Below are 21,946 nucleotides of genomic sequence, written 5' to 3'. Positions count from 1 at the left end.
AGAATTTTATAAAGAGATTTAGAAGCTCAGACTGAGAGAAGTTAAGTGAACTGCACAGGGTCATAGAGCTAGTGTGTGTGAAGCAAGATTAGAATTCAAGCCTTGCTGATTCCAGCATCCAACACTTGATCCACTGTTCTCCTTTGCTGCCTCGAGTATTGATTTTTATGCTTTTAATATTAGAAGCATGTGATTTATTATGAATAGCTTAGATTTTTCATTTAAGTCAATACATTATGTCTGGTGGTTAAAAAAAAAAAGCAAACTGAAACCTGTATCATCCAGTCATTCAACAAGCATTTATTAAGCTCCCACTGTATGTCAGGTACTCTGCTAGGCACTGGGGATACAAAGACAATTATATGATACTTGCCCCTCAGGAATTTACAGCTGGTTAGGGAAGATAATAAGTACATAAATAATTACATAGAAAACAAATATGAGCAGTTTTGGGGGGAAGGGACATGCAGCTGGGCATAAGGAAAGGTTTTATGTAGAATATATTGTTTGAGCAGGGTTTTGAAGGAAAGGAGGTGGTTTAATGAATGAATGAGAAAAAAAAAACATATTAACTGTTTGCAACATGCAAAGCACTATGCTTAACACTGGTGATGGAAATGGGAAAGTAAGACAGCCCCCTGTTCTCACAGAGCTCGCATTTTAAATAGGTATAGACAACATATTTAGAAGCAATTGCAAAGGTCCAGTGGTGCTTAGGGTATAGCAGCAAGGTAGGTGGTAAAGCATCTTTTTGAATGTCTTTTCCGCTAATAAAACGATGTTTCTGAAATCAAACCACTTTGTGCTACCAAGGACTTTGATGAGAACTTTGTTTTCTGAGTTGTTAGTAGCTACAGCTTTTTATTTTAGGAGGTGGAGGGGAAGTAAGAGTACATTCCAGGTATAGATACAGCCAGGGCAAAGGCCTATAGATGGGAGATTGAGTATTGGCTGGTAAGAGTAGGAAAGCCGATCTGGAGACTACAAGACAGGAGTAATACATAAAGTTGGAAATGTAGGTTGAGGTTCAGGTTATGAAGGATCTTAAAAGTTAAACAGAAGGGCTACTATTTGATTTTAGGAACCACTGGATTTTATTGAATAGGGGAGTACTTTGTCAAACTTGAACTTTAGGAAAATCATTTGATAATTGAAGCAACTGCATATGCCCCAATAGCATTTTTTCCAGGAATGGCAAAATCTAGCGATTACTGAGGCTGAGCTAGAAATTTAGGAAAACAAGCTCCTCTTTCTTTAATGGAAATTAATTTTCCTCTAGAATAAGGGAAGTACTATATTGACATTTACACAGAAAGGCTTCAGTGTAGTTCTTTGCTTTCAAGTACTCTTTATCAAACATTCATACAGAAGTAAAATGACCACATTTAAATATTACTGATTTCAATCTAAAAACAAGATTTAGCTTTCATATGTAAACAGGTCAATCAGTATTATCCTGTAAACTAGAAGTTTAATCTTTCAAAAATATTTTCCCCTTATTGTGTTTTTTGTGTTTAAGTGTGATATTTATGAATATTATATATAAATAGTATATGAGAGGCAGCCTGGTGAAGTGAAAACCTAACACTAAGTAGCTGTATTACTCTTTGACATGACCCTTAACCTCTGTGCTTCAGGCAGCTCTCAAGGTTTTAATTACTAAATCAAAGTCAGGTTTCCATCAAATCTGTGGAGGGAGTTTCCACGATAGAGTTCCATAAGCTAATGAGATCCTTCCAGTCTTTTCAATATTATCTGTATATGTTTTATCTTAGATTCTGAGTTGACAGAGCTAGACTAAATTTCCTTCTTTCACTAATTTGTACAGTGGAAGTAAGATCTCACATTATACTTAAGTATGCTGCTTGGTGCTCATTTAGATTACCCTAAGGCCGAGATGGTACTTTTTTTCATAGTCAATTTTGTTAGACTACAGAATATCAGCCTCTAATGGATGGATTCCTATATATTAAAAATATAGTTAAAGACACCCATGTCATTTACATAGACTTTTAAATGCTCGATTTTGTCAGAGGGAATGACTTTTGGTGAGTAATTACCTAAAGCAAATTAGTATATTAGAGTGCATAATTCATATGTGTTCGGTGCTCACAGCCGCTATGTAGAACAGTGGTGTCAAATTCAAATAGAAATAGGGGCTGCTAATATGCATGTCACATATTTGACTTAATTTTAAAATGCAATATTATCTGTTTTATTGTAATTTTATTTATTTTGTTAAATATTTCTCAATTACATTTTAATCTTTTTTGGGCCACACTCAGAGGTATAGTCTTCTCATGCCTATTGCCATTTGACACCCTGATGCAGATGACTGAGATGATTGTTCAATATTCCTTCATGTGAATATTTGATGCAGAGCACTTTAACTAAAGGGACCACAGCAGAGCATTTCTATTTAAATTTGACTCTAACACTTCTTTACTAGGGCATGGGAATTTCTGTAATTCAGGAAGAGGGAGAAACTTTTCTTCTGTCTCTCTTGAGTTATCTCCCCAAGTTGTCAGCTCAGATTCATGTCTAGGGAGCAGCACACTAGTTCCTCAGAAAAATGCTTTTCTTAGTCCCTTCTCTAAAGGAGCACAGGGAACAAAGCAACAGTGTCCTGTGGTGTCCTGCCTGTGCTGGATTTCCGTTTCCTTTCCCTCTATGGAAACCTGTAGAGAACATCTTCCTGAAGGTTTTATACAAGCCAGTTTGTTGGAAACTTGGACAAAAAAAATGTGCATGTAGTTGAATCCTAATATATTCGCAAAGTGGAGAGGGAAATAAGCCAGCCCTTTATTTCCTGCTCAGGCTCCAGTCTGCTCCACCTGCAAACCAGCTATTTTGTCCTGGCATAGGGACCCTTCCCCTCAACCCTGTTTTTTGCTCTTCCCCTATTTAGTTTTCCTTTATGTTTTGTCATTCCCTATTAGAATGTAAGATCCTTGAGAGTAGGGACTTCCTTGTTTTCTTATATTCCTAGAGTATACCTTGATTCTTGAATTAAGCATAGTAAATGCTTAACAAATACTCCATCACTGAAGAAAATGAAACCATCAGTTTGTGACTTGACAAAAATACTTAGGTCAATAGCAATTTGCACATAGTAGAGAGCCAATTTTCCTATGGACTTTTTCTGTGGACATTATCATAGACTCACAGTGTGTTTTAGAGTTGGAAGGAACCTTCTGAGACCATCTAATCCATACCTAAATAGGAATAATTTTTCTACCATCCTTGACTGGTTGAATAATTACAAACTGAACTATTTTCCCAGAGAGCCCATACTATTTTTTGAACATCTCTGATTGTTAGAAAGTTTTTGCTTACATGGCTTAATTTGCCTCTGAATATGCATTGCACATTACTCCTAGTTTCTGCCTTTGGGGCCAAGCAAATCAAGTTTTGTCCTTCCCTCTGACAATTCTTCAAATAAGTGAGGATGGTTATCTGGTTATCATCATGTATATATTCTAAATCTTCTCTTCTCCAGGCAATTTTTAAAACCAGTCCCTTCTCATCTTCCTGTAGTGCAATCTTGAATCTCATCACTGTTTTGCTCAGCTTACTTTGACCTGTACCCTTCCTAAAGAATCATACATACAGAGCTTAATACTCCAGCTAGAGTGTGAACAGAATAGAGAAGAAATAGAATTTCTCTTGTTTTGGATATTATACATCTCTACATGTAGCTTAAGATTAAACTCTTTTGTCTGTGTGGTCACAATAATTCATTCTTATTGAACTTATAGTTTAGTTTTATAGTATAGTTTTAAGCTATTAATGTTTCAAACTGAACTTAGACTTTTGGAACACCCTGTGTATTAAAACGCAAGAATATGTTCATATGAACTCTTGTCTAACCCCATTTCTCCCAGTTATTTGTTGTCATGGTGGTGGTTGTATAGTCATTCAGTCATATCCAACTCCTTTGACCCCATGGACTATAGTACACCAGGCCCTTCTATCCTCCACTATCACTTAAAGTCTGTCCAAGTTCATCTTTGTTGTTTCCACGACACTATCTTCATCCTCTGCCATCCTTTTCTCCTTTTGCCTTCAATCTTTTCCAGCATTAGGGTCTTTTCTAACAAGTCCTGTCTTCTCATTATGTGGCCAAAGTATTTAAGCTTCAGCTTCAGTATTTGGCCTTTTAGTGAATAGTCTGAATTAATTTCCTTAAATATTGACTGATTTGTTCTCTTTGCTGTCCAAGGGACTTTCAAAAGTCTCCTTCAGCACCACAATTCAAAAACACCAATTCTGCAGAGCTCAAATCTCCTTATAGTCCAGCTCTCAGAGCCATTCATTGCTAATGGAGAAGCAAAAACTTTGACTATATGGACTTTTGCTGGCAAGGTGATGTCTCTGCTTTTTAGCATGCTGTCCAGATTTGCCACAGCTTTACTTACAAAAAGCAAACGTCTTTTAATTTCATAACTGCCGTCTCCATCTGCAGTGATCTTTGAGCCCGAGAATATAAAATCTGACACTGCTTCCATTTCTTCTCCCTCCATTTGCCAAGATCTTAGTTTGATGTTTTTTTTTTTATGTTGAGCTTCAAGCCAGCTTTGACACCCTCCTCTTTTACCCTCACTAAGAAGCTTCTTTGTTCTTCATTTTTTGCCATCAGAGTGGTATCATCTACATATCTGAGGTTGTTGCTATTTCTCTTGGTAACCTTAATTCCAGTTTTTCATTTATCTAGCCTGACATTTTACATGATGTGCTCTGCATATGTTTAAAAAAAATTAAGGTGACTTTTTGCCCTCAAATGCAGTATATAACATGCATCCTTAATAAACTTCATGTTACTTAGTTGAATTCAACATTTATTAAACACTGTGTGCCAAGTGCACCACTGTGCTATGTGGGAAAGAAGATACAAAAAGAGAAGCGCTCCTGTCATGAGAGAGATAACGTCTTATTGGGAAAGGATATAGTAATAATGAGAGGTAATGAGGGCTAAAATTAGGCTAGTGCCTGTTTAGTTGAGAGAAGGGGATATACATAAAAGATATTGTGGAGGTCCAGTAAATAGAACTGGCAACTGATTAAATATGTGGGATGAAAGAGAAGAGCCTTAGATAATTTGGAGGTTATGAACCTAATAGAATTGAAGGATGATGGCTTCCTCAGCAAACACAACAACAAAAAATGGAATTTTGGAAGGGTGCGTTTGGTGGAAAAGAAGATAAGTTCCATATTGTACATATATAGTTTGAGGTATCAGGAAGGCATTGAGATAAAAAGCACATTCTACAGGATGATGAATTTGGACACCAGATTCCAGGAATCATAAAATTTGTTATCATAGATATGGAGTTAGAAGGGATGATCTTAGAAATCATCTAATCCAATCTTGTTATTTTACGGATAATGAAACTGAATTTCTCTTAAAGGGAAAATAAATTGCCTGCAGTTACACCAGGAGTAAGTGGCAGATTTGGAATTTGAACCCTAATCCTTCCACTCTAAACCTAGTGGCCATTTAAATGTATCTTAAAAACCAGGTGGATGGTGTGGGAATGGATCAGGAGATCTAGATAGTTTTTCCAAGTAATTAACAGTGAAAGAGAGAAACGTTAAAGGATAGGAGCATAATCCGGAAGTTGAATCAAGAAGATGTGATCACATTTAAAGACATCAGGGAATGAGGCAGGAGACACAGAGAGACACACAAATAGAAACACATGCAGAAACATGAGACAGAGAGAGAAAAGAGGAAAGAGGAAAGACAGAAAGGAGAGGAAGATAGAGACAGCCAGACATGGATATGGATGGAGATGGAGAGAGACAGATGGAGACATAGGCAAGTGGCCTTTCAACTATATCACACTGTTAAGAATCAAGTCGGTATTGTGGAAGTGGAGGCAGCATGCCTAGTTAATTTTTTTCTAGAGTTTTAACAGTGAAAGGGAGAGAAGATATTAGACCAAAAAAAAAAAAAGAGACAGAGACATAGAGGCACAAAGATAGAGGCATAGAGAAGAGAGGTAGATGCAGAGGTAGAGAGAGAGAGGGTAGAATAGAGGAAGAGAAAGAAGAGATACTATGATCAAAAGGCTAATATCCGAGAGGAGGAAATGAGATCTAGGGCACAAGTAGAGAGGTTAACGCTAGAAAGTAGAACAGTGACCTCTTTCTTAGAAGTTAGAATAGAAGAAGAGAGGATGGGTGAAAATGTAGAATGGTTTTGAGATATGGATTAGGGGACTGTGGGAATTCACAATACATATTCCTTCATTGTAGCAAGTGAAGATCTTTTGGAATCCTAATTATGTCATGCCCTCTATAAGCTCTGTCTTTCTGTTTCGTGTCTTCTACACATTATGTGTCTGCCTCTTCTTTCTTCAAAGTCATTGACACAAATGTTGAATCAGAGAATCATAGAAGTATTACTGAGAGGGACTTTAGAGGCTAGTCCAGCCTCATTTTGTTTTTTCCAGATGAGGAAATTGAAATGCAGAATGGTCAGGATGACTTTGCTAACATCACAAAGTTAGTGAATGGTGGATTCAAGTTTTGTTTCTGACTTCAAATTCAATATTCTTTCCTTTGTACCATGTTATACAGAGCAGGATTAATTGTATAGTTCTTGGGATACTTTCTTGAGTATCACTCAGTGCTCTAATAGCTCTGTGGTCACATCAGTTTAGATATTCTCTGCAGACATGAAGATCACACCTCATTAATCCCTTTCCTATGCTACTCTTATTGATATTATGTCAGTTTGCCATAGGACTCACTCTGTGGTGGCATTAGTGGTAGGGACGGGGACAGGGAGGGGGATGAAGAAAAACCTTCACCTTCTCTTAAATCTTTAATCACTACTCTTTGGGTGCCACAATTCAATTATTATTGGCTTAATTTCTTTCCATCTTATAAAAAGGAAATTATGAATGGTTTCTTCAAAAACCTTCCTGAAATATATGTGTAATGCTTCTTGAACATTGTCTTGGTGTACTATGTTAAGAATCCCATCTTGCTGTACTATGTTATGAATCCTGTGAAAAAAGAAAATGAAGAAGTTCCTTTGGTTTTACACTCTTTTGATGAGCCAAATAAGTCTTCATCTTTTAAGTGTTACTAAACCATTCCTTCAATATCAATTATAGAAATTTGCCTGTAATCAAAGTTAATTTCATCATTATTCTTTGAAGGGTATACCTTATTACACTTCTGAAAGTTATTATCACATTTGCCAGTTTCTTGCCCAGTTGCATTTCTCTCGTTCTCCATGATTTTTTCAGAAGTCATTGATTGCAGTTCAGCAATCATGTCTATACATTCTTTCAGTAACCTGGGATGTAATTCGTCTTGGCTGTAGAACAGAACTCATTGAAAGTAGCTAGTTATTCTCTTTTTTTATATTCTTATTTGTAATTGGTTTTAATTTCCTTTTAACCATTTTCTTGTATATTTTCTATCTTAAGGGGTTTTTTTGTTAGAAAAAAGTAAAATAAGAGTTAAATAGTTTCTTTGTAGTCAATTATCTTTATCCCATCTACCCCAAGCAACAGTTCTTTCATCTTCCTCTCTCTTGTAGATAAAAAGATATTTTAAAATCTCCCCTTTTGTTGCTTTGATGTTCCTGACCATATATGACCATAATACTGTTTTGTATTCTTTTCATGGAGGAATAATTTATATGAATTGTCAGAATGTTGTTCTTGATAGCATACCTTCCCTTTTGTACTTAATTCTCTTGTGCAATTTTAGGTCATGGGATCTTCCTTTTTGTTCTCTAAACCCTTTGAAATGAAATATCCTAAAGTCCAGGCTGTACAATAGTATAGCTGTGTGGTCCTAACACAATTTTGTCCTCCTTCCCCCGTAGGGTTTTTAGAATAGCAAATAAAGGCAATGCCATAGGAAAAATATGTTGCTTTCATAAAGAATTTTAACAAAAATGTTTATGCCATAGTATCTCAGTTTCCTGTCATTTCTACTTTGGTAGCCAGTTCCTTATTGGTCAGAATCAGTTCTGGAATAATAGTTTCTCTCAAAGCTTCCTTTACCTTTAGAAGAATAAGTTTATCATTAAGTCAAAAATTTAACTGCTACACGATTTTTTAGCTGAAGAGTTCAACACTTACCATTCTATATCTTTTTTTGCTTTCATGGATAATCTCCTCACCCTTTTCTAAACTCTCTTCAAGATGGCTTCTGACATCACCATGTAACTGAAAATGCTCACTCTAAAGTTGTCAATTATCTCCTAATTGGCAAATCAAATGTGATTTTTCCATCCCTCACCTTTCATGAATAGTCTGATGTTTTTCACCATGCCTACTACCCTCTTCTCATGGACTCTTCTCTAGCATGTTGTGACATTGATCTCTCCTGTACCTCCTGACTTCCACTAATTGCAAATGTCCCCCTGCAAAGGGCTTGTCCTGGGCCCTTTTCTCTTTTCCCTCTATACCATTTCACTTGGTGATATCATCAGCTTACGTGTGTTCAATAATCATCTTTATGCAGATCATTCTCAGATTTATTTATCAAGCTCTAATCTCTATGCTGACCTCTACTCTTGTATCTCCAACCACCTAATAGAAATCTCAAACTGTATGACCTATGCATAACTTAAACTCATCATGTCCAAAACGTCACTCATAATCTGTTCCTTTCAACCCCCAAATCTCTCCCCTTCTAAACTTCTCTATTGCAGTTGATGGCACCACCATCCTTCCAGGCATACAGGTTCCCAACCCAGTTGTCATCTTCAGCCTCTTACTCTGTCTCCACCCACCTGTAATCCAATCAGTTGTCATGTCCTGTTGAGTCTATGTCACAGCTCTCTCCTATATGATATCTTCTCTACTTTGACACTGCCACCACCTTGGTATAGGTTATTATCACCTTACGTGTGGACTTTTGTTATAGCTTCCTTGTCTCAAGTTTTTCTTCCCTTTAGTCAATCCTCTACTCAGCTATCAAAGTTATATTCCTAAAGTATAGGTTCGACCAAGTCCCTTTCTTATTCAATAAACTCCAATGGCTCTCCATTGATTCCAGATAAAACATAAAATCCTATGGCTTTTACAGCCTTTCATAACCTGTATCCTTGATTTTCCAGTCTTAAACTTTACTCTCATGTACTTTGCAATCCAGTGACATTGGCCTTCTTGCTGTTTCTCACACAAGACCTTCATTTTCCTGATTCTCTGCATTTTGCCTGTCTTTGCCACATGCCTAGCATTCATTCCTTCCTCATCTCTGCCTCCTGGTATCTCTGATTTCTTTCAAGTCACAGCTAATATTCCATCTTGTGCAGTAAACCTTTCCTAGTCCTCCTTAATGTTAGTGACTATCCTGTTATTATTATTATATCCACCCCAACTGTTTACATGGACTATTTGTACCCAACTTGTGGTAGAGCCTTCCAAGCTCGTATTGGTCTGACTAGCTGCAGTCAGACACACTGTACTATGACTCCAAAATAATGATATAATTTTTTTCCTCTTTAAGAATGAAGGACAACAGTTAACAACATTCCTCTGAGAGTGTCTCCAGTTTATCCAGTGTGTATTTTATTTGTACGTAGTTGTTTGCATATGGTCTTCCCCTTATTACCTTTCTTCCTTTCTCCCTATTAGATTGATAGCCCTTTTAAAGAATGGTGTTGTGTATGTGGGGTGTGTGTGTGTGTGTTTATCCCCAGGACTTAGCACAATGCCTAGAATATAGTAAATACTTCATAAACACTTGCTGACAACCACCTTCTTCAAAAGGCCTTATTCCCTTCATTGCCAGTACTTTTCTTTTAAGATTACCTCTAATTTTGCCTCTGTGTGTGTATGGTTTTTTTTTTGGTTGGCATGTTATTTGTACCATTGGAATGTAAGCTTATTGAATGTAGGGGCTGTTTTTTTTCCCCTTACATTCCTAGTGTTTAGTATGGTGCTAAGTGCTGATTAAATGCTTGTTGACATGACTTGAGAAGGTGTTCCAAATTGTTGAAGTCTCCCATCTCCATAAATATGAAATGTTTATATTTTATGTATAAGATATTTCTATATTTGTTGTTCAGTCATTTCAGTCATGTCAACTTTTTGTGATCCTATTTGGGGTTTTCTTGGCAAAGATACTAGAGTGGTTTGCCATTTCCTTCTCCAGCTCATTTTACAGATGAGAGGCAAGCAGGGTTAAGTGACTTGCCCAGTAAGTGTCTGAGGCCAGACTTGAACTCAGGAAGATGAGTCTTCCTGATTCCAGACCTACTGCTCTGTCCACTGTGCCACATAGTTATCTGCATTACACATATATAAAAAAGATCACTCCGCCTCATAAAATACAGGTTAAAGTACTTTTTATTTCTTTGAATTAAATACATCCTCTGTTGGGTAACTACTGTATCCATCTTGATGTGCAGAAGAGTGGTTGAGAATATGTGTGGGAGTGGTGGTTACCTGCATATGTAATTTCATCATTGTAGGAATTTCTTGTGGAGACTCAAAACTTTTTCTTTATGCATATTGATAAACCAGCTGCTACTAAATAGTCAGAGATAGTCACATAGGGGTACCAAAGGGTTATGGTGGGTTAAGTGTCTTGCCCGTGACTGCTCATGTAATCCATGCCTGAAGCAGTACTTGAACCAGTCTTCCCAGACTCTAAGGCTGGTCCACTGTTGCCTAGATGTGAAACCTCTTTCTGTCTCCCCCAAGGAATGACTGGCCAGAGGAACAGCCGTTTCAGAATATTTATGCCTGCCTTTAGAAAGAGGAATAACCATATGAATGAAAGCTGAATGTAATTCCTATTTCCATAAAGATTTCAGTGGCATTTTAGAATGCATTGGTGATGGTTTTGAGTATCACCACATTACTAGACTTTTACATATTCATTTCCTCTCTTTCACACCAAGGAAGTAGCCTAGTTTTATTCTTTCTTTGCTTTCTTATAAAGCTTTCTTAGCAAACTGGAGGAAACTCTAGGAATCATCCATAATGTGGTTCTGAAATTTAAGTTCTGCTGAAATTTAAGCTGTGATGAAAGTAAGAGAGATAGAAATTAGATGGCTTGTATCAGTGGCTTTGAGCAGAAAGTGAAAGAAGGTCTTGAGAAGCCACTTAAAGCCTTTCTTCTTGTTTGTGAGAAAATATCAAGAGGAGTCTTCAGTACCTTTTACCAGTGAAGGTAAGCGTTTTCCTGGCTATCATTGTTATGCTCTTTTCTTTGATGATTTTGTTTGAAGATATGTTTTACTTTTTTTTTTCCGTAATATTCTGCCCATTGCTTTTGATAGACCTTTCTCACTTACCATTTTAGGTTTAAACAACAAATGGTTTGGTCTTAAATCAACAGATTTTAGGTACACAAGAAAGTCATTGTTAAGTCATATATATTTTTATTTTGTTTCAGGAAACACAGCTGTCCCTCCATCCTCTAAGGAGCCCAAAAGTCCTGAGAACATCTCCAGTCAGCTGGAAGACTCTGGCTGTGATGTGTTAAGTGAGAATAGAACTGATCCTTCAGAACTGTCCCAGAATGTTGAAGAGAGTTTTACTTCATCTTCTGAAATTTCTGTATGTCAACTGCCCATTGTGAAAAGTCACTGTGCCTTCCAAGAAAAAACTTTATCTTCTCACTTGCAATTTTTGCAACATGTTCTTGAACTGAAGAACTTGACACAATCTGGTAATTTGAAAACAGATTTAAACAAGTTTGAAAGTGACTGTTCCACGGTGTCGGATTCTGTTTTTCGATTGCTTGATGGCCTGATAAGTTTTTACAGTGACTCTAAACTCCCTTTCTCAAACTTTTTGACAGAAGCAGTTTCTATTTTGACTAGGTTAATCGATGATTGTAATTTATCTAATCACATACTTAAAAAATGTTTCAAGAAGTTGGAAGAATTTGAGAAAACTCTAGTGCAGGTTATTTTAAGGAACAGCAGTATTAATCGGGTAAGTAATATATTATTACATTATGTAAAGTTGAAATAAAATGTAAAGAATGAGTTTAACTGACATTCCAAACATGTTATGTGGATCCATTTTTTGAAATGGATCTCTGTTATGGTCCAAAAGTCCTTCCATTGCACCAGTTAGTATATCCTATTATCATGCATTACACCCCAGAGCCTCCCAACTCACCGTCTTTTTTTTTTTCCATTTTTCTTACTTTCTCCAAAAACTTCTGATATTCTTTGTTTTTGGATAGTTCCTGTCTGCGTCAGGCCCTGTGCTCACATTCTATGTCTAGAGTTAGTTATTTCATTGCTTATTCTAGTGTTCTATTTGCTGTTTGTGTTTTCACCTGTTTCAGTCGTGTCTGACTCTTTGTGACCCCATTTGGGGTTTTCTTGGCAAAGATACTGGTGTGGTTTGCCATTTCCTTCTCCAGCTCATTTTATAGATGAGGAAACTGGAGCAAACAGAGTTAGGTGACTTGCCAAGGGGTCACATAGCTTCTAAGTGCCTGAGGCCAGGTTTTAACTTGGGTCTCCCTGACAGTGAGGCCTAGTGCTGTATCCACCGCACCATCTAGCTGCCCATTCTTTTTACTACTTAAAGGTGAAGAAGTCTTAATTCCTAAAAATTTTAATGGTTTCTCGGCTTAATGCCTCTACAACATTGAAATCCTTTATATTGTGCTATGTTTTAATTAATAGCTATAAACTTGTATTTGTTTATTCACCCTCAATAGATTGTAACCTCTTGAGGTCAAAGTCTTTGTCTTCATTTCCTTTGTTACTGCCCTGGTAACCAGTAAGGTAGTACCTACACAAAGGGACTGATAGATAGTAGGAAACAAGCCATGCATTGAATATGTATTTCTTTTCCTTGTCATGAAGCACTGCTTGCTGGTGCTAAAATAGGCAAGCTCCAAGTTCTATTCTGTTGTAGCATTTACTTAACTGGAATCTTTTTTTTTCTCTCCACTTAAAGATATAATTGTTTTCCTTCCTTTTATTATGTTATATTTTCTTTGGTCTCTGTTTCCTTCCCTTGGGCAATATTAAATACCCTAATCTCCGGTCTTTTTAATTGACAAGTAAGAAAGAATAGAAGTGGGTACAGAGGAATAAACTGTATGTTTCAGTCTTATCTTGGAAATTGTATTTCACCAAGGAAAGCTGTTATCTATTGATTTTTAAAATGTAATATTGCTATTTGCTTTTATTGAGTTCATAATCTATCCCTTAAGTAATTTTCATTTTTATATAAATATTCAAAATATTGGCCAAAGTTTTCAAGGATCCCTTCAGTTGATTTCATTCTGTATGTGTTCAGTTTTTTGTTTTTTTGATTTTTTTGTTAAGTTACTATAGTGATAGACATTGTAGAAAAAGAAACGGCATGATGGAGTTTTTTAGCAGTTGTGGAAATATTTGACTTTTTTGTAGAATCTTTTCTTCTGTTCTCATCATACCCCATCAGTGTGCCACAATTACAAAAGATAAAATTGACTTCTCATTGCTGTTTTTAGATAAAGTTGAAAAACTCAATTACTTCATGATACTTTATAATTTTCCTACCTTGTGCCTTGGTTTCTGTTTTATTCTACCCAAACAGTTTAAAACACATTTTACATGATGTAAAATGCCAATACTTGGTTGAGTTTCACTATTCACCAGACATAGTAATAAAAAAAAAATAGTGTGTGTCTGTGCGTTCATGCGCATGCCTGTGTATTTTGAGTCTCAGTTCTCTGACCAGGACAAAAAAAAAAAGAAAAAAAGAAAAACTTACAAAGGTGAGCCTTAGTTCTGGGAGACTTTGCAAAGAGTACACAAACTCTGACTGATTCTAACAGTGTGGAAAGAATTAAGGCCTAGGCTTTATTTTTGTGGCAGCTGGAGAGACAAAGCACTGGGTCTAGGGTCAGGAAGACCTGATTTCAAATAGCTTCAGGCATTTACTAGCTGTATGACCCTAGGCAAGTCACATAATTGCTGTTTGCCTCCTTTTTCTCAACTGTAAAATGGGGATATTAATAGTACCTACCTTGCAGGGTTATTGTAAAGATCAAAGGAGCTAATGTTTGTAAAAAGTTTAGACCATCTGTTGTCCAAGAACCAATTAGCTCAATGAGAGGAGGCTTATTAGTGGTAGTCATTAGGCAATGTCCTTTTTTGGTCATGGTGGGCTTTGAAAAAGATAAAAATAGAATTGAATCTTGTACAGCCTCTTTCTTCCCTTGAGGAAGTTTGGTTTAGTTTGGAGTCAGAAGACCTGGGTTATATGTTCCTTCTGTTTCTTACTATCTTTGTGAACTTTGACATATTTCTCAACCTTCCTGTGATTGTTTCTTCATCTGTAAAATAAGAGGGTTGGACAAGGTGGCCCCTGACGTGTCCTGTAGCTTTAGTGCTGTAATACAAAGACCCTATAATATATCATTTTTCTCTATTGCTATTGGTAGAGTGGTAGAAAAGGGGTGAGGATCATAAGAATTAGTATTTGAGATGTCTAGAAGCAAAGTTTAGCTGTTGCTACTCTTAGTAAGAAAGGAAGCTAATGGATAGAGAGCCAGTATCAAAGCCAAAAAGTACCTGGGATCAATTGCTGCCTCTGACACTACTTCTGGGACATAACCTCTTAGTGCCCGAGGCAACTCTAAAGATTTTAAATTGCAGAGGTTTACTTCATTAATAGAGGGTATTTCCTCATTTTGGAGTTCCCTGTATCAATGAAATCACAGATTCAGGACCTGTCCTTATTCCTAATGTATAATCTTTGTGCAATGACCATTGATTTGTTATTCTACTAGAAAAACTGAACCAAATCCATATCTTCATTCCTGTTGTTCAATCATTTCAGTCATGTCTGGCTCTTCATGACCTCATTTTGGGTTTTCTTGGCAGAGATACTAGAGTGGTTTACCATTTCCATCTCCAGGTCATTTTACAGATCAGGAAACTGAGTCAAACAGGGTTAAGTGAACCTTCCCAGGGTCACAGAGCTAATAAGTATCTGAGGACAGATTTGAATTCAGGAAGACTCATTTTCCTGACTCCAGGCCCAGGGCTGTATCTATTGTGCCACCTAGCTGCCCCATTTTCATTCTTGCTCTAAGTTAAATCAGAAGACATTAAAAAGAATTTCTGGCAAATGAAAAGATAGCTTTCTTCAGGGAAGCAAAAAAAAAAGTTGTTTAAGTTAGTTTCATTGTGTACCCAAAGATAAGAAGAAACATCATTTTGTGAGACACCTAGCTATGTTGCCTGAAATGCCTATAAAAAATATGAGTACAAACTATGGAGATAATTGAAGCTTATTCACCAATGTCTGTTTCAGAGGATGAAGTAGAGGAATTTGATGAAATATTTGTCAAGATGCTTCATGCTTAGGCAGTATACCCCTTAATATCACTGCAGAAATAAGTGCCAGAAGAAAACGGAACATGGGAAAGGTGATAGGGAATCAGAGGATAAATACTAAATGAATACTCAGATGGCTTACATTTATATGAATGTAATAGAATGGAATCAAAAGGTTCTGATATGATAAGTACCGTCACCCTTTTCCCCCAGATGATTTTGGCTGTATCTAATTGGCAGGAATTGACTGGTGATAGTAATTTCATAATCTACCTTTCTGTGTGCATCATGTAATTGATTTGTTAAAGCAACTTCAAATTCAATTCAAAGTTAAAATTAAAGGTTATGATCAATAGAATGCTATTACATTTACAAACTTAATTGTTTAAATGAGGTGTTAACTTTTTAACAATGGGCAAAAATAAAGCCCCCAACTGTGACTTTGCAAAACAGTTTTCCTGGTAAAAAGCTCTGTGGAGCCCAAAAATCATTTTAGCCAGTAGGGGTTTGATTTTCTTGCCAACTAGAGAGACATGTCAAGCCAACGGAAATATTGATTTAAAATGTAAGCGCATTTGCAAAATATTGTAGAGGAGTGAAAAAAGTGGGAGCCAGAGAGCAGCAGCTAGATGGGATAGAGGGCCATCATGGGTGAAGACATGATGATTACTATGAAGATAGTCCTAATGATTCAGGAGAGTGGGGTGGGCAAATTCATCTATTGTGATGAAGAGATTAAGTCTTTGATCCAGAGCTCACAGTAACAATGAGGCTTGACTTCCAGGTCAAAACAGTATTACTTTATGGAAGTAAAACTAAGCTTTCAGTATGAGATATTCCTTGTCAAGAACAGTTGTCAACTCTGATACAGTAGCCATACAGACATTATAGCCATGCAGTAGCCATTACAGAGGCTATAAGGTGTTCTATTAAGTTATGATGTCACAAGAAGAGGCATTTTGTTCGGTTGGATATGTGTGTTAAATGAATAAGAAATATACTACTTGAAAAATGATCAGTCAAGCAAGCAAGTGTTTATTTAGCACCTAGTATATGGTATAAGTGTTGGGAATACAAAGAGAAAAAAAATGAAGCCTTTCTTTCAAAGATGACATTCTAATGACAGAGACCTCATGTATATTTATAAATAGGGAAGGGAATAAGCATTTTATACAGTGCCTACTACAGTGGTAAGCACTTTTTACAAATATCTCATTTGATCCTTACAACAACCCTGCAAATTAGATGCTATTAGTACCCCTATTTTACAGTTGAAGAAACTGTACCCAGGGTCATACATTTAGAAAATATCTGAAGGTACATTTGAAATCAGGTGTTCCCGACACCAGACCCAGTGCTCTATTCACTGTGCATCCAGCTGCTTCTAAAATAGCCAGTATGTTTTTTGACCTCACTAACTCTGCTAGAACAAGCCCAGATTCTTCTCCTTCTTAGGGTTCTAGGGGTACCCCTGAGGGCTTAGGGTATCTCTTATCAACTGCCATCAGCTTGATTCCCTAGTCTAATGTATTTCCCTCCCAACACTGTTAACCACCAATGACTAGCACCCCAGTTCCACTAAACCACTTAACATCAGTGAGCTTATACAAAGGGCTGTTTACTCTGAAGGTCTAGCAAGATTAGAAGAATAAACATTACCCTCTAGTACCTCAGGGACACACTCCCTCTGATACCTTCTAGGTCTCTGGGGAGAATAGACTCAGACTTAGCACAAGTTCTGCTTAGCTTTGGTCGTATCAAGTTCTTATCTAACTGCATCATCACTACCTGATAAGTCCTCATTCTGCCTGTTGCTGAGCTTGGTGCTTTATGGTATCAGTACTAGAAATATATTGATAAACCTTTCAAGTACTCAACTCTCAGAATTCTGGACCTCAGGTGACTCACTTTTATGAACTTTCAAAACTCACAAGTTATCACTTCCAATTTTCTTCACCTAAAATGAAAAGAACAATGCTAATTCAGTCAGTAAACTGTGACCTATATTCATGGGACCACATATTGGCCTTGGAAGAAAAGTGCTAGGTTTGTCCCTAAAAAGAGGCCAGACCAAGAGAAAAGAGATGCTGAGGCTCTACTTGACTTGACCTTTAGAATGTACCCCCAGCCATTCAAGAGGGCTTTTCCTCACCACATGGTTAACAGACCTGAATCAATTGCAGAACGTCTGTGCATCTTCCAGGTTCACTTCATTACATGTCATCACAATTTTTTCTATTTGCTATCTCCCAACACCCTTCTACAATGGAAGTTGCATCTGCAGTACTCCTCACATTCTCATAGGTGCTAGGCTTATTGAACAGTTTACATAATCCAGATACATGCAAAGGAAGTACAAGGTAAGGACAGAGAGCACTAAAAATTGGTGAAGTCAAGAAAGACTTCATGTAGAAGGTAGTGCTCAAGTAGCGTCTTGAAATAAATGAGAGAATATGTGAGACTTATGTGAAACTCACATTTAGGCTTGGAGGCAGGCAGCATAAAAGCATGGGCATTGGAGATAAACTGTTACCTGTAAGGCAATCTAGATAGACTGTAGAGTGTGGGAAATTAAGTATTGTATGATGAATGTGGAAAAGTATATTAGGGCCAAGTGGTGAAGGGTTTTTAAAAGCCAAATACAGTTTATAGTTGATCTTAGAGGCAATAAGGAGCCTCTAGGGCTTACCTAGTAAGGGAGTTACATGGTTTGATCTGGACTTAAAGAAAATAACTTATTGTCAGCTGTGTGGATGATGGATTAAAGTAGAGAGAAACTTGAGGCAGAGGTAATATGAGGAGGGCATTGCAATAGTGTAGGCAAGAGATGAGAACCTGAACTAAAGTAATGTCTGTGTGAGTAGTGAGAAGGGAAGGAATGCAAGAGATGTGGAGGTAAAAATGGCATGATTTGATGTCAGGATATGTGGGTTTAAAAACTTTAGAGACTGAAGGAATGGCACCCTGTACAGAAATAGGAAAGTTTGATAGCAGGACATGGTTTTGGGGAAAGCAAATGTTTTCTTATTGGGACGTGTGAAGTTTGAAATGTGCAATGAGTAATTGGTGATGTAGAACTGTGTAGCTTAGGCAGGATCTGCCTACTGGGATTTTTTACTTCCTTCAGGATTCAACTCAAGCATCAACTTCTACATGAAGACTTTTCTGTTACCCTCTCCTCTTAGTGATCTCAGCCCTTCCTTGAAGTTAGCTAGTTGCTGCAGTGGATACAGTGCTGGGCTTGGAGTCAGAAAGACTTGAGTGCAAATTTAGCCTAAGCTGGTTTACTTACTAGCCGTGTGACCCTGGCCAAGTCAGGGTCAAACTTTAGTTTGCCTCAGTTTCCTTAATTGTAAGATGGAGATAATATTATCACTTACCTCTTTGGGGTGTTGTGAGGATCGAATGAGAATATTTGTAAAATGCTTGGCACATAGTGGATGCTTAATAAATGTTGGATTCCCTCCCTTCTTTCTTTCCTTTATGTAACTGGGACCTGATATGTGAGTCATTTACACAGAGATGATAATGAAACCCGTGGGAGCCAGTGAGGTCACCAAGTGACTGAGTGTTCAGAAAAAGAGAAGAGGACTCAATAGGACCCTGGAGAAATTCTATAATTAGGAAGTGATATCATGTGGGCGATGAACCAGCAAAGGAGGTTGAGAAGAAAAGATCAATAAAAATGCTAATTGTAATTAATAGCTAAAATTGAGAAGTTGATAGAAGTGAAAAGTTGAAATTTGCTCAAGGGTTCAATGTTATTTAGAAACACTCGTGTAAAAACTGGTTGTGTTGCTCAATATGCCTTTGAAAAACTTGTAGAAAAGATCTTTCAGAACAAAGTCGATTTCCATTGATTGAGGATGGCCAAACAAGTTATAGTTCATGAAAGTGAATGGGAGTATTGCTGTGTTTAAAAAAAAAAATTATAAGACAAATACAGAGAAGCTTAAAAAACTGACATGTTCTGAGGCAGAGTGAAGTAAATAGAACCAAGGAAATAATATGTACAATGACTGCAACAAAGTAAATGGAAATAATAACTAAGGTTTTTTTTTAAATGAATGTTGTAAGATTACAAAGAAAAAACATCCCCCAACCCCAATACCACACTTTTACAGAGGTGGAACCTTCATGCGAGTGAAACATTGCATATATTTTTCAGATTTTTCTATATCTTTTTTCTATATATTTTTATCTATTGGATTTGCAGGTTTTTCTTTTCTTTTTCTTTTCTTTCTTTCCCCTTAAAAATGGTATTTTTATATGAAATGACCCTTCGAGAGGGGTAAGGGACAGGGAGGGATACTAGGAGAAATTCTGGTGATGTGAAAACAAAATATATCAATAAACTTTTATTTTGAAAATATTTTTCTGACCCCTGAATTAAGGGAAAACTGAGAAAAAGAATAAGAAAATTACATTATCAAATAGGGAAGAGAGCCATGGACCAACCTTTGGAGTATATGCTATATATTAGATAATTTGGAATGGGCTGTCTTGTGTTTGAGGCAGCTAGGTGGCATAGTGTATGGAGTGCTGGACCTGAAGTTAGTAAAACTCATCTTTCTGAGTTCAAGTTTGACCTTAGACACTTACCAGCTGTGTGACCCTGAGCAAGTCACAACCCTATTTGCCTCGGTTCCTTATCTAAAAAGTGGACTGGAAAAGAAAATGATAAGCCATTCCAATATATGTGCCAAGAAAACCCCAAATGAATTCAGGAGGAGTCGAACATGACTGAAATGACTGAACAACAGCAAAATCTTTTGTTTATTTGATTATATAGTGACTTCTTTCTATATAGGTTATTCCAAGTTTTAGTATAATTTTAAGCCACTAAAACTTCAGTTCTTAAATTCACTCAACTACTTAAGCTAGTAAAGCTTGAAACTGCATGGAGATTTTTGAAATACCCTACATAAACAATCCTTTATTATTATTTTAAACACCTCAGAATTTGCATACACATTTTATATATGTCAAGAAAACTCCAAATGGGACTACAAAGAGTTGGACATGACTAAAACACATGAACAGTAATACTGAACCAGCCTTGCCTTCATGATATAAATCCAGTTTGGTCATAATGTGTGATCTATATGATATATTGATGTAGTCTCCTTGCTAGTATTTTATTTTAAATCTTACAATCGATATTCTTTAGGGAAATTAGTCTACAGTTTTCTTTCTCTGTTTTTACTCTCTCTGGTTTAAGTATCAAAAGCATATTTAAGTCATTAAAGGATTTTAGTAGGACTTGTTTTTTACCTGTTTTTTCAAATAGCCTACATAGTATTGGAATTAACTGGTTTTTTTTTTCATGTTTGGTAGAATTAGCTTTGAAATTATTTGGTCCTGGGTTTTGTTTTCCCTTAGGAAGTTAATTTTAGCTTGTTAATTTTCTTTTCCTAGGATAGGTTTATCTAAGTATTCTATTTCTTCTTCTGTTAATCTGTGCGTTTTATATTTTTGTAAATATTTATCCATTTCATTTAGATTGTCACTTTTATTGGCATATAATTAGGCAAAATAGCTTCTAATAATTGCTTTAATTTCAACTTCATTTGTAGTGCATTGACCCTTTTTGTTTTGATAGTGGCAGTTTGGTTTACTTCTTTCATAATCAAATTAATTAATGCTTTATGTATTTTTGTTTTATTTATTAATTCAGTGGTTTTATTTTTACTTTCAGTTTCATTAATTTCTCCTTTGGTTTTCATAATTTATATATTGTTGTTTGATTGAGGATTTTAAATTTCTTTTTCTAACTTTTTTTTAATTGCATGCAATTGATGTAAGCATTAGAGATCTAAATTTTCCCTAAGTATTATTTTGGCTGTACCCCACAAATTTTGGTATATTTTTTCATTGTTGTCATTATCTTTCTTGATGTTATTGATTTGTTCTATGATTTGGTCTTTAAACTACTCATTGTTTAGGATTATTTAGTTTCCAATTAATTTTTAATCTATGTTCCCAAGATATCTTCATTGAATGTAATTTTTATATGGTCCCACAAGAATACATTTAATTTTTCTGTATTTGCTTATGAGGTTTCTATACTCTAATTTATGGACAATTTTTGTGAAAGTGCCATGTACAACTAAGAAAAAAAGTGTCTCCTTTCCTATTCCCATTCAGTTTTCTTCAGACTTCTGTCATATCTAAATTTTCTAAAATTCTATTCAACTCTTTAACTTCTTTGTTAGTTATTTTATGTTTAGATTTATCTAGTTCTGAGGTGAGTAAATTGAGGTCCCCCTCTAGTATAGTTTTATTGTGTATTTCCTTCTGTAATTCATATAAATTTTCCTTTAAGAATTTGGATGCTATGCCATCTGGTACATATGATTAGTATTGACATGACTTCTCTGTTTATCGTACTTTTCAGTGAAATGTAGTTTCCTCAATGATTTCTTTTAATTGGGTCAATTATTGCTTTTGCTTTGTCTGAGATAGTGATTGCTACTCCTGCCGTTTTTACTTCAGGTGAAGTATAAGAGACTCTGCTCTAGCCCTTTATTTTATTCTCTGTGTGTTTCTGTTTCAAGTATGTTTGTTGTAAATAATACATTGTTGGATTCTGGTTTCTAATCCACTATGCTGTCTTCTTCCATTTTGTAGATGAATGCATCCTATTCACATTCAGGCATGATTCCC

General features: G+C 36.2%; 1 protein-coding gene across 1 annotated transcript in view; it reads left to right on the top strand.

Annotated features, from left to right (window-relative positions):
• Window positions 1-21,946, top strand: part of MEI4 (meiotic double-stranded break formation protein 4) — a 205,754-nt gene that overhangs the window by 27,263 nt on the left and 156,545 nt on the right. Inside the window, exon 2 of the mRNA XM_078156771.1 lies at window positions 11,377-11,921. Within this exon, the coding sequence (XP_078012897.1) occupies window positions 11,377-11,921 (545 nt within the window). The remainder of the gene's footprint in view (window positions 1-11,376; window positions 11,922-21,946) is intronic.

This window comes from Phascolarctos cinereus, unplaced genomic scaffold, assembly GCF_003287225.1.
Source record: "Phascolarctos cinereus isolate Bilbo 61053 unplaced genomic scaffold, phaCin_HiC Scaffold_5;HRSCAF=322, whole genome shotgun sequence".
In the NCBI taxonomy this organism is placed as follows: Eukaryota; Metazoa; Chordata; class Mammalia; order Diprotodontia; family Phascolarctidae; genus Phascolarctos; species Phascolarctos cinereus.
This window is presented reverse-complemented; position numbering and strand designations above follow the sequence as displayed.